Genomic DNA, 18,291 nt, shown 5'->3' with positions numbered 1-18,291 from the left:
ACGCTAAGTCAAACAACATGCTAAGTTTAATTAGAAACCGCGAAATTGCGATTACTTTCGATACAAATATACAAACATAACAAAGTGTAACCGTCGATATTTCAACAAACCTTCTTTGTATCGACTTTAATAAAGAAATTTAGTTAAATATTACTTGTTTATTCCAACAAACACACTTACGAAAAAATAATCTAACTTCAAAGTAAACATTTCAATGTAGACAAACAAAGTTACACAAAATAATAATATGAAAAGGTTTTTAACAAACAACTTGATGAACTTAAAACAAATTGTTTCGAAACTTTTGGCTTACTTACAATAACAAACAATATTTATTAAATACTTACATGTAAATTAAACATGAACGAACAAATCACGTAAAAGTTTCACACAAATTAATTGTTCCACAGGTGCTCCCCATAATATTTTATTATGACATTAGTCTCGTCATTTGAACACAATGGTGCCCGTATTAACGGCATGCTTTAATAACGCCGGCGTAGTCGGCCCGGTGCTACGGGTGGAAGGTTACATTAGGCGCGCTACGAGCCGCCAGCGAGCTACGGACGTGCTACGCGTGGTTATAAGGCTACGCGGAGAGCGCGAGTGCGGCACGAGCGGGCGCGGGAGGCGCGAGGCTCGGACTGGCTCCGCTCGCTGCTCGCTGCGAATAATCCATACCCGAGAGGCGAGGAGGCTGTATTTACCGGACCGAAGGGCGCTCGGGCGAGCGAGCTGCGACTGCTCCCGCCGCCGCCGCCGCCGCCGCGCTCCTTCATGTTGACACAATTTCAAATAATGTCACATAATTTAGGGTCCGTACACTTTGTAACGGTTACGTAAAGACTCTATCGATGGATTCTGTCAAACGCTTAACGACCTTTTTTATACTGATTTTCTTAATTAACTTTAAAAAGTAATGGAACTTTGAATTAACTTTTACGCAGTCACGAATTCAATAAAAAATACTGCATTCTACCATCGCGTCACGCCGTGGACGTAAAGTAACCAATAAACATTTATGATGATTTTTTTTTATCTGACTTGAGGTCGTTCAAATAAAGTTTACTGAACTTTTTCCAGATTAATAGTTAAAAGATAAGTCTTTAACTAGACAAAAGATGGTAAAAAGAGGTGGATACCTGGCTACGTGCTTATCTAACTTACAAAGAGTTGAGAAAAGTTGAATTTGCAAGTTTAAAAGGCATGTTTTACCACCTGCGATAAGCGACATCTGAGAATAAATTTAAAATAGAACTTTTTGCATTATAAATTGTTTTACGAACTTTTGAAGTACTTACGAATGTAACAGGAATGTTTAAATTTAGTATTATACATTTAAATACGTGCTTGTATATTGATTAAATTATGAAAATCTGTAGTAACGTGTTTTTATTTTACGTCTAAACGCAGCAGTTTTTTGAAAAATGCAATGATCGCTGTTAACCCATTCACAGGAACAAAGCTTTGTGTTCATTATGCCTTCACACCTTTGTGCAGGCAAAATAAAGAGCAAGGCTCAACAATAAAAATATTTCACACACATTATGAATGTTTCGTAATGAAATAAACTACAACTTATTTATATATTGTGAGCCAATATCGATCCAGGCACGTCGTAGACTTTTGAAGCAGTCTGGGTGTGGGCTGTGTTTTTAAAGGACGTTTTTTAAAAGGACGTTTTTTAAAAGGACGTTTTTGAAGTGGGTAATTTTAATTACCCACTTCAAAGCATAAACCACTCTGATCAAACAGCTGTTTTGTTTAATCTATTTGATTGTATTGACAACATTAAAAACACTTTGCTTGTAAAAACATTTGCATCCATTACTTTGTTTTTATGCGATGTTACCGCGTCATAAAAACCACTCAGATGTAAGACAGGATAAAGTTAGCACACTTGTTTGAAACTCCTATCTCGAAAGGTTTATAGCAAAAACAGCTTCATATCGTAAATATATCAAGGAAGTAAGAATCTCATAAAAAGGTATTTATTGGTAATCGTAACATGATCCAGCTTAGTTCTCGTGACTGTGGTCTTAGCGGGTGATGCGTTGTACACAAGAATGAAATTCGTTCCGGATTAGCGGCCGACGTGTTTGAGCCGTTTAATGCCGCGTCTATTCCCCTGCAGCTGCTGCAAATAAAATAAATAAACAACTGTAGTATGTAGACGTGATTTTGTGTCTAGTTTGAGAGCTTACTGAAAATGCTAAATACTCATTAAACTCTACCAGTTGGTTCATTAGACAGTTTTAATTCTAGTTTATTATCTCGTGTCTTAGTATTCACAGTATTTTATTTGCAAATTTATAATTAAAAATATCACATGAAATCTTATAAAACCTGTATAATGTCGAAAACGTTCAATAAGTTACAAGTCGAGTTATCAATCGGAAAACGTTTATTGACAACATGCGTAAACGATACCACCTACGTACAGGCCGTATATGTGTTCGACACGCCGTAATCATCTTCTGTTGTACGCATCTAAGGGGAACGAACATAAATCACATCGGTTAAGGTAAATCATAAGGACGCGATCGGTAATACCGTTTTTATTACCTCCCCTTATAATTACCAATTCAACATTAGAACAAGATCATTTCGATAATGTAACATAACAGTTTGTTTCAGTATCCAAATATCGTAAGAAAAGAACAAATTCATTTCCATTTCATTTTTGATTGTCGACCATTCTACCAATCTGTGAAGTTCTAATTATCTTTGGCGTTTTTGGCCCAGTTCTTGGTAGCGTGCTAGTTAAATCAATAACTACATATGTGCCCTTGTTCTGCATCAGGCATCTGTATGAAACAATATACATACTGTAGTATAGTGATTGGTGGCCGATACCCAACCATTTGACTACCACACGAATCTGTTAGATATTAAACCTTTTTAGTTTGTAGTTTATGAGTAAAACGTTTTCTTATTGTTCTTTTGTTTGCATATTATATGGCCTTATTTGCGATAGAATGAAAGATTGGTGAACTGTAAACTTGCCGCTGAAAAATTCTTGCCTCGGTTGTGGAGTTTTATGGTTCCTGTTCTTTCTGAGTTGGAATTGTGCCTGTTGTTCGATAGTTAATACTATTATCGGAGAACTTTGACGGCAGCAGGTGGCTACATAGCTTCCGACAAATTATAAAGGACGACAGTTGTTGTTGATCTGCGCTTTTTGTATATCGACGCTCGTTAGTGCCGTATTGAACGTGAAATGATAATTTACGATGGAGCCATTTGACCCACGCTGGTTGATTAAGATCTCGTTTATCATTATCGGTTTAAATAAAAAGCTCTTGCTTCAAAAGGCGGTCATTAACTCTACCTGAATACATAATACCAAGACATTTTATCAATTCATTAAAAATAAACTCGAAACCTTTAAAACCACTATGATATTTAGGAAATTTTCAAATTTGCTTAATTTTACACTACGTGGTAAAGGAGTTGAACAACAAAATAAGTCCGGTGCCGAGAGTTTCTTGTTCTTTGTTGTTCCTATAACAATAAATAACGTTGACGTGACCGGTTTATTAGTAGCTGCATTAGGTTAGGTAGGTGAGCTCTACGAACAAATGAGATTTCGGGTTTCGGACGCGTTTCTGCAGATAGAAGTCCTTAAATGGGACATCTGGAAAAATATGCCAACAAAATAGCGTAGAATATAAATTTTGCGGTCAGTTACTTCGCTCCAATCGCGGCTATCAGTGGCGAGTCCTGTTTGTTTATTGACCATATCCTTTGTGTCCAAATGGCTTTTGAGAATGATTTAATGCTCGCGCACTCGGGGCCTGCTTCGTTTCGTACAATTTTTATTCATAACCGCAAACAATAACCTTTAGCAAATCTAAAATGTTCATTTTATGTTACGATATGAAATGCTTTTTATACAGCAAACAGCGAACACAAAATATTTTATATTCTGATTTCTGGTCAATCTAAAACTTTGGGATAAAGAGTAACGCTAGCTCGTAAAAAGTTAAGTTTTATTGCGAAAGGAAAAATATTCTGAGAAATATAAGATTTGGAGCGATTCTTAAAGGAAACGGCGGAAAGGTAAGGTAGGGAGTAAAGTGTATGACACGCGGGCATTTCTGCCTCTTGAGAGTACGGTGAAAGATGTTTGGGTCGCGTCACTGACGTGTGCGCTTATGAATGCTTCACACCCTTTTCAATACCGCCACCAAAAGATTTTACACGTTGATACTTCTTCAGTAACCAAATGCCATTGTTATTCTAATAGAATTTTTGGAGGTAGACTTTTGCCGGCATTGTTATTATTTATTTACAGAACATATACTGGAGAAAAAAAACTTCGACATGACGTATCAATGGGATGGTTGGCGCTCTTTGGGGGAGGCCTACGTTCAGCAGTGGACGGCGATAGGCTGAGATGATGATGATGATGATGATGACGTATCAAACATTTCCGTAGCATAATATGTTATTTACATTCAGTCGCTTTGTTTTCTTTGTTATTGATTAATATGGAATATATCAAATTATTATAAAACCCAGCAGGGCTATATAATTGCTACCTAGTAGGTACCAAGTTCCCACTCAGATATTAACAAAGTTAATGAAGTTTTTATGTTTCTACTAGCTGTTGCCCGCGACTTTGTCTGCGTGATTTTCAAGATGTGAAAAACTAAGAAGTTTAATAATAACGATCATCGCAAAAATGTAATGCAATATTGAAAATGAAACATTTTTTTTACATTTTAAACTTCCTTTTTTATTTCTAAATTATAAGTAATCTTGAGCGGCCCAAAGACTATCAAATGTTTAAATCAAACACATTTTATCGTTTACGATACTATCCTGGTGTCAAATATTTCACAGCTGTTTTAATGACTTTTTCTTATTTAATCCCAAAAAGAGGTCTATAACTTTGACATATCTGCCTGCCTGTCTGTCTGTGACATCATAGCTTTCGAACAAATTGAACTATTTTAATTTAAACGTGAATTATGTGCAAGTGTTCGTTTAGACATGTTTGACAAATCGAGCCGTTTAAAAATGGGGGGGTTGCAAGTAAAAAATAATAACACTTCTGCCAAAAAATGTTTTACTTTCGAGGGTTTCCATTTTTTAATTGGAAAACCCTTGGTGGGTTATGATTTTCGAACACGTCTGTTCTTGGGACGGCCTACACCTGAAATTGCTAGACGGATTATGACAGTGATTATGAGGTACCTATCATAAAATTGGAACAGTGATAGCCAGACAGTTATTATTTTCACACACGATGTTTTCTGACGATATAAAGAAGATGTCAAATTATTTTTGTGGACGGAGCTGGTGAAGTGAGAGTCAGGCTCGGTAACTGTGGATTTTACATAGTGTCATAAGATTTAAGATTTTGCAAAACTGCGCCCAGATAAACGGTTTCCTGAAACACGTTTGATTGCCCTCTTAATATTAAAACTGATCTTCCTCACAAACATTTGGACTATTTCTAAAATAAAAAAGGTGGGAAACGTGTTATCTTGACCCCCTGGTGTTTTGATCATGATTTGCCTTTAAATTGCTGATAAATAAATAGCGTGATAATAAAAAAACTATCAGACAACCCTTTTTTTTAAATTGATAATGACAAAAATCTAAAGTATAGGATATGTGTAATTTGTGATGTTACGACAAAGCAAAATCTATATCTATACTTCTATACTAATATATAAAGCTAAAGAGTTTGTTTGTTTGAACTACTGGTCCAAATTGTAAAAATATTTTTGTGTTGAATAAACCATTTATCGAGGAAGGCTTTAGGCTATAAACCATCACGCTGCGACTAATAGGAGCGAAGATACAATGGAAAATGTAAAAAAAACAGGGCAGGTATAAATCATAACTTATATCTTCTACCCACGGGGATGAAGTCGCGGGCAGCAGCTAGTATGAACATAAAAGTGACTTCATGTGTATGAGTTCTATTTACTGTACCAATTTACAAAGAAAAATTACGTATTTTATTCGTTAACCTACCTGACGATCATTGAAGTAAAATACCTACCGTCATCCCTACTGCATAAATGGAACTTAAATAAAGACTACATGAGGTTAGTTATGAGGTTACGCTGTCTATACCGACAGCCAAAATGAATTTTCCAGACATTGTATGACGGATGTAAGTGCTGATAGCTACACGCTATTATCAGCCTTATTGGGGAAATTTCCAAAAATATGTTCCTAATCCTCGTCGGCTTAGCTTTGGGATCTCAGAAACTCATTCAGTCTCGTTCCTTCCCCTGTTTTTACCAGGCTACGAAAGAAGAAAATTTTAAATAAGTAGAGATTACAACAAATTGTTAAAGGATTGCTTGGCAGGACCACGTGTGGTGTTACGAGAGCGGATAGAGTAATAAATGAGAATATAAGGGGAAGTTTGAAAGTGGCAACGGTTACAGAGAAACTACGTGGTAACCGGCCGGTATGGGCATGTTATGCGGAGGAATGAAAATCATGTGGTAAGGAAGGCGTTAAGCATGGATGTGGATGGATAAAGGGGAAGAGGACGACCAAAGAAACGATGGATGGATTGTGTGAAAGACGATATGGCTGTAAAGAGTGTTTCTTGTGAGATGACGGCCGATAGGAAGGTGCGGAAGAAGATGACATGTTGCGCCGACCCCAAATAAAATAATTGGGATAAGGGCAGAGGAATGATGATGACCACGTGTGCGGTCTCTGTAATGGCGGATGTAGACTGATCAAATCGTTAAAATGTTGAAAAATCCCAGGTATCAGTAAACATAGTTCTGTCAATAGATACATAATGTCAAAAACCGTCTAGCGTACGCTCTTATTCATTGATAGGTTTGGTCGTACAGATCTTTCACATTGCATACCTATTATGCAGTTTTATGCAAGTTTTCTGGGCTTTTTTATCCGAAATACTTTTGGCCTATGTAATGTTGCAAATTTAAGAAAACATTATTTCATTGTTTGAAAGGCTTTTTTTTGTTTGAATGTTTATATTTTTGTTGCTAGTTGTTACAGATGAACCAAGGTAATAATTAACTGTGTCGTTCAGTAATTTATTGTTGCATATTTATAGATGAGATCAATGTGAACTACATGCAACTTTGGGTTGAGTGTCACTACGAATGTTTTGATCTTGAAGACATAGGTATATACTCCTATCGTAAATAAATACAAAATCTATCACGGCATTCCACATTTGAACTTGAGTCATTTTAGTACATCAATAAAAATAAAAATAATTTAAGTTCCTTTCTTTCAAGAATGTACCGATTACGGTAACGATTGCATAAAAAAACGTAATAGTTTATGTTTCTTTTATTTTACTTGTGAAATAGTCGCTGTAGGCCTATATCAGACTTGAAAGAGAATAAAATCACTAATTTTGTGAAAATGATTTATTTTCGAAAAATCCTATTATTGCTCTGCCAAAAGTCTTAAGATAAATAGCGTGATGTTTTTTGTGTAAATTGATGACCGTGCTGCCTACTACTGAATGGGGTGAAAATACACCTCATAATTGTATTAAACGATGTTACGGGTGAGTCCAAATATTTAAAACTTTACTGCTCATGCCCCCTGCATAGTAGCGTTATGGTTTTTGTATATTTGTTGTATCATGTCTACGATAAGGTTCATGCAAATTTTGAACGAAATATATTCAGTAGTTTATGAGATAATTTGATATTTGTTTATAGATATAAAAGGCTCTTGCTCACTCCCTGTAACGAAAAGCGAGATAATATGTAAAAAGTATGTTGACCGGACCTCTTGTTGATATTCTCTGAAAATATGAATCAAATCTATCCAGTACTTTCCGAGATCTTTCCGGACATACATACAGACAAACAGACAAACAGACAAACAGACAAAAATTCTAAAAATTATATTTTCGGCATCGGAATCGTTCGTAGACCACCCTGCAATTATTCTTTTTTTTAAATATTCAATGTACAGTTTTTACTTTTCTACAATTTTATTATATGTATAGATTTACCTCAATTCTTAAACAAATAAAAAAAAAACAACTGTAATTTAAAAGTCCCTCGGAAATATTCCTGTGTCCCTGTTGGTGTTATCCAGAATTTTCATAATTAACCTCTTGTTAGGGAAATTTAACGCAAACTGCACATAATATATGTACCTACTACGTATATGGTACATATTGAATGTTGCGAACATAGATAGTCGCATGTTATCCGTCGTTTCTAAACACAGTAACTCTATTAGGATGGAGCGTTTATGGAGTATAGTTAACCTTAATCCAACGTAAGCCTACCTAACAGTAAATTTATCAGGGGAATATTGTACTCGTGCTTAACGCGTCTAACGGGATGCCGCTCAAGATTTATTCTATTTAAAAAAAAATTGGGACTTAATATTGTAGGTTAATTTAGCGGGCTCCTGCCGAGTTTCAGATTAAAAATGTACACCGTAGACTTAAAACAAAGATATGCAACACCTGGAAAGGTAACCCCATATTTTGCAATTATTCCTTTCTTTTGTACTTATTTTGGCAACATTTTGCGGGATTTGTACTAGCGTTCGGAATACGCAAAGCTTACGAACAACCTGTAGATTAAGCCAGGTATTACTTTTGTATTCGGTGTACTTAATATTGGCTAAATTTGTAGAGTGCACAGACTAAGCGATGTCTAGCTGTTACAGTCTATATTTAGTCTATGTGGTTATTTTCGGCCGAAAATGAAAGTATCGACAGACTAAAACACATTTATTATAGATCTTATTGGCCATCATATGAGATAGGTCACCCTTAGAATAAAAGTTTGTTATGAATTTTTCAGTTTCAAGGAAATTGAACAAAAAAATATGTACCGTGGCGTAGCAAAGTACCCCAAATCAGGCTGTGTAAACATTGCCAGTAGTTATTTTTTTATTGACTTAGTCTGCGACCCTATAAGAAAAGTCAACACTCTCGGCCGCTCGCTACTATCCGTCGAGGCGCTCTGACCGTCGTATATTATTCCAATGTGTGACTACATCGTAACCACGACACTTAGCAAAGTTTTTAGTATTGTTTTTTAGTGCTTCAAGTTGGGAGTAAGCATCATGATGAACAAGACCACATGATCCATTTCTTAAAGAACTCATTCAGGAATCTGTTTGTATGCATTGTTCCATTTTGGAAAGTGCGGTGGTCCATAGTATGTATGTATGTGAGTACGCCTTTGTTCGCCTCAAATGTACTCCACGTATTCCGGGAACGAGGTAAAAGAGCCCGGTCACACGAAAACTGACAGACAGACACCGCTGTAATTCCATTAGCCAAATATATTTTATAAATGGACGACGGATAAATGAACGCTAAAACCTGCACTCATGTGGAGGTAAAATAGGAGAAAGAGACACAATAAATAAAGATTTCTTATAGGTCAGGCCGGTTCACACCGACACTGTTCGAGGTAAATAATGAGAAGGTTAGTGAATGGGATTGCTCAGCACACATGGGACTGCTTTCATTGCACTTAATGAAAGAGCAAATGTTTGTATATATAGAATTGATGTCCCTCACAAACTTTGTCACGTTGTGTAAGTTACTATAACAGACACAACTGAAGGGTATCGGCAAGTTAGGACCGTAAATTGAGGAAAACCTTTTTTTGCACACCTATTGAGACTATCGGAATCACGACTGATACGAAAATATAATGGTGTATGTATGTTCACCAACAATAACTGCAAGTAAATATAGAGATCCAGAAAATTTAATAACCATATTCCCACCATCATTCATTTAAATAATTCCAGCTGTTGAAAAACATTTTACAAGAATGTCTTTTTCATTTTCGCCCCTTTCATATGTAAATCAGCGTTTAACTGTTTTTAAGGGTTGTGGTTACTTATGTTCTGCCGGCGACCGACGTGTTCTCTTCCGGTCGTCCCCTAATACCCGAAAAAGCTCCTTAGCTTCGGCTTACAAAGCATACACCATATTTGGCTGTTTATTTACATAACTTCGCAATATCAGTTCTATTAGAACATATTATTTTTATTTTACTTTGTGTATGAATACGGAAAATCGTTTCCCCTGAAGTAATAAATAAAAAAGTTTCGATATTGGACAACGATCACGCCATTAAGTATAAGGGCGGATGGATTTACGTGAACTTCAATCGGTATCGAGAAAGAATGTATTCCGCTTCAGCAACTAAGGTACTTTGATCTTCGCCAACTAAGAAAACTTTTCACACGCTTATAGTGCCGGCGCTTCGCAGTTTTCCTTTGTAGATAATCACATACTGTGATTAAAATGTATGTTATGCTGTAACAAAATGGAAGTAATTAACTTCGTGAGTAGAATTCTTTGGTCTTTATTCTAAACACTTTCAATCTGAATATGTATTATAATAGCAAGATAAAGAGTATTTCCCTCGCATAATTTAATCTATAACGTGTCTAATGTATCTCTGCGGTTACGAGTTACGCAAATTGAATATCGGCTCTTCCAGGAATTAATTAACAACCGCGACTCGTGTTAAGTGAACGCATACTATGAGATTCTGTACCCAAGACATCGACGGTGTATTCAGCTAAATTAAAATCACTTTGACTATGTAATGTCTTGACTTGAGCGTCGCTGGCAAGTCGCTACATTATAATAAACCTGCCCACGTCACACTATCAAATGTTTTAATTGATTCTTGCAACAAATTTAAGCGAATGCTTTGTTTTATTGCTGTCTTAAGAAACATTGTAAGTCGATCGATTTGTTTTCGAGGGACAAGAACATTAATTTAACAGAACTTTTTATGGTTCCGTCAGAAAGAAAACAACCTTTACTAATAGGAATTCCTTCGGATACTGTAAATAGGAAGACGTGCAAGGGGAGCGGTGTTATCTGGACTCATAATATTTTCTCGGACTGAGACTGTATTTTCGGCTTTAGCGGAAAAGCTGTTTTTATGTTGGCATTATTGGGTATAAAGGACTGTGGAATGTGAATTCACATACAATATCATATGTAGTTGAAGATTTTCTTGCTTACAACTGGTAGATATTATATTTGGTACTGAACAATATGTTGGGGTAATAATACGAGCTATACCTTACGCAATCGTACCAAATATAAAATGCAATATTAAACGTAAGTAGTTTTGTCCTAACACTATTAGTTTTCGTTCTAATTTCATTCGTTAGGTAAATATTTCCCAGCCAAAGCTTTACGAACAACGAGCGACGGTCGAACGTAATCTAGGCCTCTCAATCACAAGTCCAAGACTTCAGTCGTCGAACGGTAACTAATTTCACAAAATCTACTTAAATAACAGCATTGCGCCAATCAGAAATAACCGAGACCCAAATTAATATCGCCTTGTAAGTTTCCTAGCATACTCTATAGACTGAGTACGTTTGTATTATCGTATATCACACAAGAAAGTCAATGTTAAATTGGGTCGAAAGGTTTGTAACGATGCTGACTATGCAGGTTGCGTGAAAGAAGATTCCTCAACGAAGTTCGAAAATGTTTTTCGCAACGCTTTTATATACAGATCACCGCTCACAAATTGGTGTTATTTATAGCCTGACAATTTATATTTGTGATACTTCTTTACAAGGATAAATGTATCTGTAACTTAAAATATTTGCAACAGTTATCGTTTAATTATATCTCTAGCTTTTCATTACGGAACAATTTTAGTTATATTCCAAGATATATCCTTTAATATTAAGCAACGGAAGCGAGGGTTTATTATAACTGTGGCCTGTTAATAACCTCTTCGGATCCCCTCTTTACGTCTTAGTGCTGTCTGTCGAGACTGACCTCCAATATTCTATCTACGATCCAGCTAAAGCCACCTAACACCTTCTCTCATGTATGTCTCTATACATACCTACCTACTTCATTTATGCACTTAACATATGTATTATACATATATCTAGATAATGTCGAGTGAGACAGGTGTTACGGATACTATCACAGACACACATACAAAGCTAGCCGCGGTGGCCACACAAATCAGGTGTTTAACTACATCAGTATAACACATTCCGATTGCATATCCCAAAGTTCAGCCCTGTTGAGTTGACCTCACTTATACCAGCTGTAAAAGAATGAATAAAATCTCTATATTGAAAAATAACCTTATTTGTTGACGTCTAGTATGCTTGGGAGAAAAATAAATTTGCTCTGTTGGATATGGGAAGCCCGGGGCACTCTCCAACGACATCTTATTGAATGCAGATCGCCTCCGCCGACTTGATACCCACCTATTTATTTGCGTTGTTGTCAGCTTGTTCATAATACAGTAATATGATATTCTAGGATCGTCGGATACCCGACTGGTCTTTACGTTGAATACTTATAGTTAGCAAAGTTTATTAGCAAGTTGTTCTGTTTTTCCTGTGAATTCGAAATAATAAATAGGTCCATTTCCTTTTTAGTCGCACGGCCCGGCCTCAGCCGGCTGGTCGATATGAACAATCATTAACAAGCGAAGAAATAGAACAACCAATTCCCGCAAACATTGGCGTATTGTACGTTTTCTCAAAACGACTGCTATCTGACCTGAACGACTTAACGCAGATACCTAGTTATTATAGTATGGATTTTCGCTATTTCATAGTTTTTACAATAACATGTATTGTTGTAATATTTGCCTCCTTTTTAATATTAGTTGTCTTAATGAGTATAAGGTATTTGTACTATGGAACTACGGTGCCTACTAGAAGGTAATAAAATCTATCCTCAAAAAAAATCCAGCAAAGTATTGTATATACTTACACGGGACACAAATCACAACATATTTTATTTATGATAACCGTAAGGTATTGCGTGCAGGGAATTGATTTATTGGTAGATCGGGACTATGAGGTGTCCCGCCTCCCACATTATTTACTAAACACATCATACAAATATTACGGGAGCACCATCCGGAAATAAGGATATATTACAAGCACTCGCCGATATTTTCAAAGCCTACATAAATCGTACATACGTTGTGTTACGAATGGATTAAGCTCCGGACATATCTGTTTTTTTTTTAATTCTCACGTTCGCTCCGTATGATCGGTTCAGTTGCATTTGATTTAAAATATATGGAGTTATGGAATACCGTTGGTGTGCTGTTAACAGGTTGCTATTTTCTATATATTATATGCTTAGTTTCGCTGCATTCTTTCTCAACGTTATGTTCGATATGCTACGCTTATGGTTCAATTCCCTCGATTCACCAAATTCTACTAAAAGAAAGTCTTATAGGTGATACAACAACTGTATTTCTAAAAACAAGCCCAAAATGTACATAAATACAAAGTTACACAGACCATTACCGTCAAAACGTTAAAGTTCCTTTTCCTTTTCAGTGTTCATGATGGATATGTAGGAGCGTCCTGGGTAACCTTGGTACCCTATCGTGGAGGCCGCCAGCACACAGAGTTCCTCCGTCTTCGGGACCTCGTCGACCCTCACTAGTGCGAAGGCCGTGAGGTCCTCGCAGCACATCATGCCCATGAACCGGGAGACAAGCTTCATCCTCACATCTGCAAACTTTATCAGCGGTAACGGGTGAGGCCGCTCTGTAATGTACAACAAAACTTTACCATGAATTACTTACTTAATATTCTCTTGTAATAATGTACATAACTTAAAATGACACGGAATGAACTACTGGGTGGGATCTTTACATAAAAGAGATTCGACAAAGACTACATCTATTGTTTGCAAAAAAACAATTTACATGTAGGAATTGTTTAAAGTTGGACCTGAAATTTAACGACTAAAACAGCAAAGGTCATTAGGAGAAGACCGTGTAAAAAAATGATTGAAATGCGACCTGTTTATTATCATTATGAGTCAAGTCGGGCGGGAAAAGTTAGGAGCGGAAATGGAAGCAAGGGAGGGAGGTGGGGCGGGAAACAATACTTATTGCGCACCTTTAGTACGCCGTTCATGTTTGATAATGGCACGGAAGGCGCCCGGAGTGCCGGCGTACAGGAACATCACCTCGATGCCCGGCCGCGGCTCCATCACCAGCGTCGCCTTGTGCCACTCTATCTCCTCACCAGGACTGACCGCCTCAAATACATCTCGAAATTTCTGCACCCTCTACAAATAAAAACCGAAATCATCCAGAAATGTTTAAAGCACTTTTGTTCTGCTGAAATAAAGCAAATTCTCGAGTAAACACGTTATATATTAACAGGTAGTAACGATTGCAGCCTTTTTGTCATGTCGTCTGCAAGCTGCAGGAAAGCAAATATGTCACAAGCTCGCAGCTCTCTCATTTGACGTCAATTTTATAAAATGGGTTTTCGTATTTCAGTTTCTTAATATTTCAAAATGTTAATATTTTTATGAACTATTTAGCTTAAATGTAGGTGTGATAAATGACTTGTCGTTCGTTTAATCGTCACTTAAGGGGGAGTAAAACAAACAAAAAAGTATTTTGTACATTATAATTAAATTAATTATGTTAGTACCTAAACGTTAACTTTCGAAAAAAAAATGGGTAAAAAGGTGCATAGAAATTTTGTGTTAGAGAGACTTGTTCTATACTGGATTTGCTGAAGCTTAAAAAATCTCTTTTTACTTTATATTTCGATCGAATCGCTTTTTTATATAACTTGTTGATTAAACTCTATTGCAGAGAGCATCTATACAGCATCTTTTAAATTTCCTGTCCCGCGTCAGCTGGAAGAGATTTCTACGGAATTGACAGAACTTTTTACACTTTACAATATTTTTCGAAAATAGTCGAAGTCTATCAGTTCAGACTTTACACAGCAAAAATTCGTATTCATTACATTTTTTAATTTTAATGTTCATAGCGTTCATGAGTAAAGTTTTTTGACTTCAGATGAAATCATTTTAAATGTAGAACAAAAAATAAGTACGTTACTTACTTTTTTTGCAGCTAAGGAGAATATGATTGGATACACCTCCGTAGTATTTGACCAGAAGTAGAATATTTTCCACATGGCGTCGACTACCGCATATGGGTTGAAGCGGGCTCCTCGTTCGAATTGTTCGCAGGTAGTGATGTTCGGCGGCAACATGCTAGGCTGGGCCAGCACCACCCCGCTCATCGCCACTGCACTAAACAAAACTATTCCAAACATGCACTTGCACGAAGCCATTGTGTTGTTAACGTTCGGTTCGCAATTTCACTTTGTTGTTTACGTCAATGGCTTTATATAGCTCGACGGGTCATAGATTCAGTAATTTCGCAGACAACACAAATAACATTATGTATGCACCGCACACATTAGTATCACTTCATAGGGAGGAACTATGCGCGCCACGTGCCGGCTCCCGACAAACCTAATAAAACAACGGACTAAGTATTTTCCACTTACCTGTTTGTTATGCATTTGGTTGCGTATTGAATTTACTTTACCCGTAATATATACGTGTTCATAAACTTCTCATATTGTATTTGTAACGTCTTACTTCGTATTTTTCAGTGTATTGGTTCCGGAAAAGCTTACTTAGAATCCATAGAAATAAGCAGCGATCGTTTTGAATAAAAATGCGGTCGACATTGGTAAACATCAAAGACATTTCGATGTTTTAGGCCCTTGATTAGTATTTGTTTTAATAACGAATTTTCTATGAGAAAGTGTAAAAAGTTATTAGAAATGTATTTTTAAGATAAAAAATATTAACCCAGGAAATAATATTATTGCTGTACCAGAAACACTGTCCTTCGATTAGTAGTGCCTACGTGAGGGTAAGAACAAGCCGGTTTCCCATAGCCTCGTAACCACGTAGCCAATAATTTTATACGAACCACTTAAACTTAGTATCATGTCTGTACTTTAATTTGTTTTAATTGCATTTAGTCTTTGTCATGACGAGCGTATTAAATAACGTTGTCAAAACTTTAAGAATTCAAAACATTCTTCAATATCCGAAATGAACGATAAATAACGCATTGCAGTGGAGTTACTCAGCTTTACATAAATCACAATACGATTTAGAAAGTAAAATAAGCTGATACGTATTGGCTGTATGAAGTACAACCAATCTCTCCTAAGTGGTAAAATAGTATTTATTCTGTATGTAACTATGCGAAAGTGTAATTTATTGAATCGTATTTCAATTTTTGTCTGGTATGCTTACATTTGAGCGTACGTGTTTATTGGATGTGAAATCTATTTATTCGTTTCAAAGAACTCGTTATTCTGTCTGTATCATTTGACGTTATATTTATCACGGGCACAACTGAATGTCTTCTGCGCAATTTGCACTAAACATTCCTTCTCGACTGCAAGTCGTAAACCACGTCACCTGTTCTCAGGGAACTATTCTACGAAAGTAGATGCGAGAATTCTAAGACTTCAATCTTCATTTTAGGTAAAAAAAACTAAATTCAAATACATTTGGTAAATCCATAAGCAACCAGACGGTCTTTATGAAGCTTTTTAATAACTAAATTAATTAAAGCATTTTAATCTTGGAGTTTCGTTAAGGTACTGGTTCGGTATTAAGTATTTACGTTCGACATTACCTTCAAAAGTATTACACATTTATTTACCTGTATTTACTTTGCTTTGATATGAAGAAGGTACACGATACAAGTCACTTTGTCTCGCGGCGGTATATTATACAGATATGAACACAGATGTCTTCTTACAAATACTTCGAGTAAATCATGATAAGCAGCTATACATTACAGACGCCGTTCCTTAACTTAAGGTGTATTTTATGAACGTTTTACATAAGGTTTCAGATATAAATTGCTTGGAGTCCAAAGCGAAATTGAGGTATGCTTCCTTTTGAACCGATGCCAGGAACTTAAGAAATAGATAAATATTACTTTAGCTTTTAAACGAAAACGTACAGAAAAGAGTAGACAATGAAGTCTTGTGTCAATGTGACTGTGTTATTATATTTTAGAGTGCATTTTTGTGTTGTTGTTTTTCCCCAAGCCTAAGTAAATAATTAATTATGTAGGGATGCCACGATTTTCAAAGGACAAACATTTCTGATCCTTCCCCGTCGGCCTCTATCCACGATAACGTATCGCGACGAAAGGGTTCTGTGGCCATAGTATCCCTTATAATTTCGTCATGCCCTCCATCCGTCTCTCTTATCCGACTTCATATCACAAGCTCATGACTCCTTCAATTTGTCACTGAATTTTATGAAATTTCACGGTAAGATGCTTTTTCAATGGTTCAAGACTTGCAAAAAGGTCGTTGAGTTATTCCTTTTATTTTGTTATTAAAGCAAAGAACATTTTGTAACGCAAAGTACATTTATATTATATTTATATTCATGTTGGCAGAGGAGAAGATAAAAATTTAATTAATTGTTCATTTTGTAGTTCGGAAATGACTTGTTTTCCTATGAAATCTCGATTCCATTTGGTGTAACGATAACACGGAGCTTTTATTTTCTAGAGAATGCTTTTATTATTTAAATGGCTTCGCTACCTCCCCACGGAGTGGCTTGATTAGACAGCTACGTGTGTACATAAACGTATCCACGTGTTCGTAGGGAAATCAGCTCGGAATTGGCTCTCACTTCCAGACCCTATACTACCTAATTACATACATACTAATCACAACTATTATCCCCGAAGGAACACGAACTGTGACTGTGAATATCCGAATACCAAATGAATATTAAGACCCGTGCACGTGGCCGGAGGTTAAGCCGTTGTGTCCAAATCATAAGAACTTTTCCTTCGATCCATAAACTTTTTTTTACATACGACTTAATAATATTTTTCAAATATGTTGTTTATTTTAGTGTGGTAGTCTTATCTTTGACCATTTATTACCCTAACAAAAATCAGGATTCTATAGAAGTTTATAGAGTAAGTTAAGGACACGAGTGGCGGGCACTGCAGTGTGCGCAGCGCGCTGGGACTTCATCGGTACTAGCCCAATCACCATCGTAAATAATAATATATTATTCACCACGACCATACTATACAAACCTCAAACTTATATAGCGGAATGGATTTTTGCAGCGCTTTCTCAATATTCAATTTCGTTGTTTAAACAAAGAAATTGGATTGTAGGAAACGATTACAGCCGTGCAGCAAAAGCTTGCAATTTGAATTATTGATGAGGATCTTATGTAACTTACTGGCAATGAGCTAATTCTTCGTTAAAAACCATATATTTTTTACAAAAGTAAGGTTAAAATATCATCAAAGAATTAATGAAACGGGAACATTGTTCATATGTTAATTAGATACAGTACATAATTAGGTACGAGTGTACCATTTGGTGGCCCGCCCTTGACCGACTCTACGTTGGATCAGAGAACAGACGAATGTAATCTGTCAAGAGCCGCATGTAGCACGTACCTCATATGTAGGCAATTATGTC

The 18,291-nt window shown here is 36.3% G+C and overlaps 1 protein-coding gene across 1 annotated transcript; it reads right to left on the bottom strand.

Annotated features, from left to right (window-relative positions):
- Positions 1-13,122: 13,122 nt before the first annotated feature.
- On the bottom strand, positions 13,123-17,078 carry LOC113501184. The gene is made up of 3 exons (XM_026882247.1): positions 14,851-17,078; positions 13,882-14,053; positions 13,123-13,524 (listed from the first exon to the last, which is right to left on the bottom strand). The coding sequence occupies exons 1-3, from the start codon at positions 15,082-15,084 to the stop codon at positions 13,289-13,291; spliced, it is 642 nt and encodes a 213-aa protein (XP_026738048.1). The 5' UTR covers positions 15,085-17,078; the 3' UTR covers positions 13,123-13,288.
- Positions 17,079-18,291: the final 1,213 nt, after the last annotated feature.

This window comes from Trichoplusia ni, chromosome 15 (genome assembly GCF_003590095.1).
Source record: "Trichoplusia ni isolate ovarian cell line Hi5 chromosome 15, tn1, whole genome shotgun sequence".
Lineage (NCBI taxonomy): Eukaryota > Metazoa > Arthropoda > Insecta > Lepidoptera > Noctuidae > Trichoplusia > Trichoplusia ni.
This window is presented reverse-complemented; position numbering and strand designations above follow the sequence as displayed.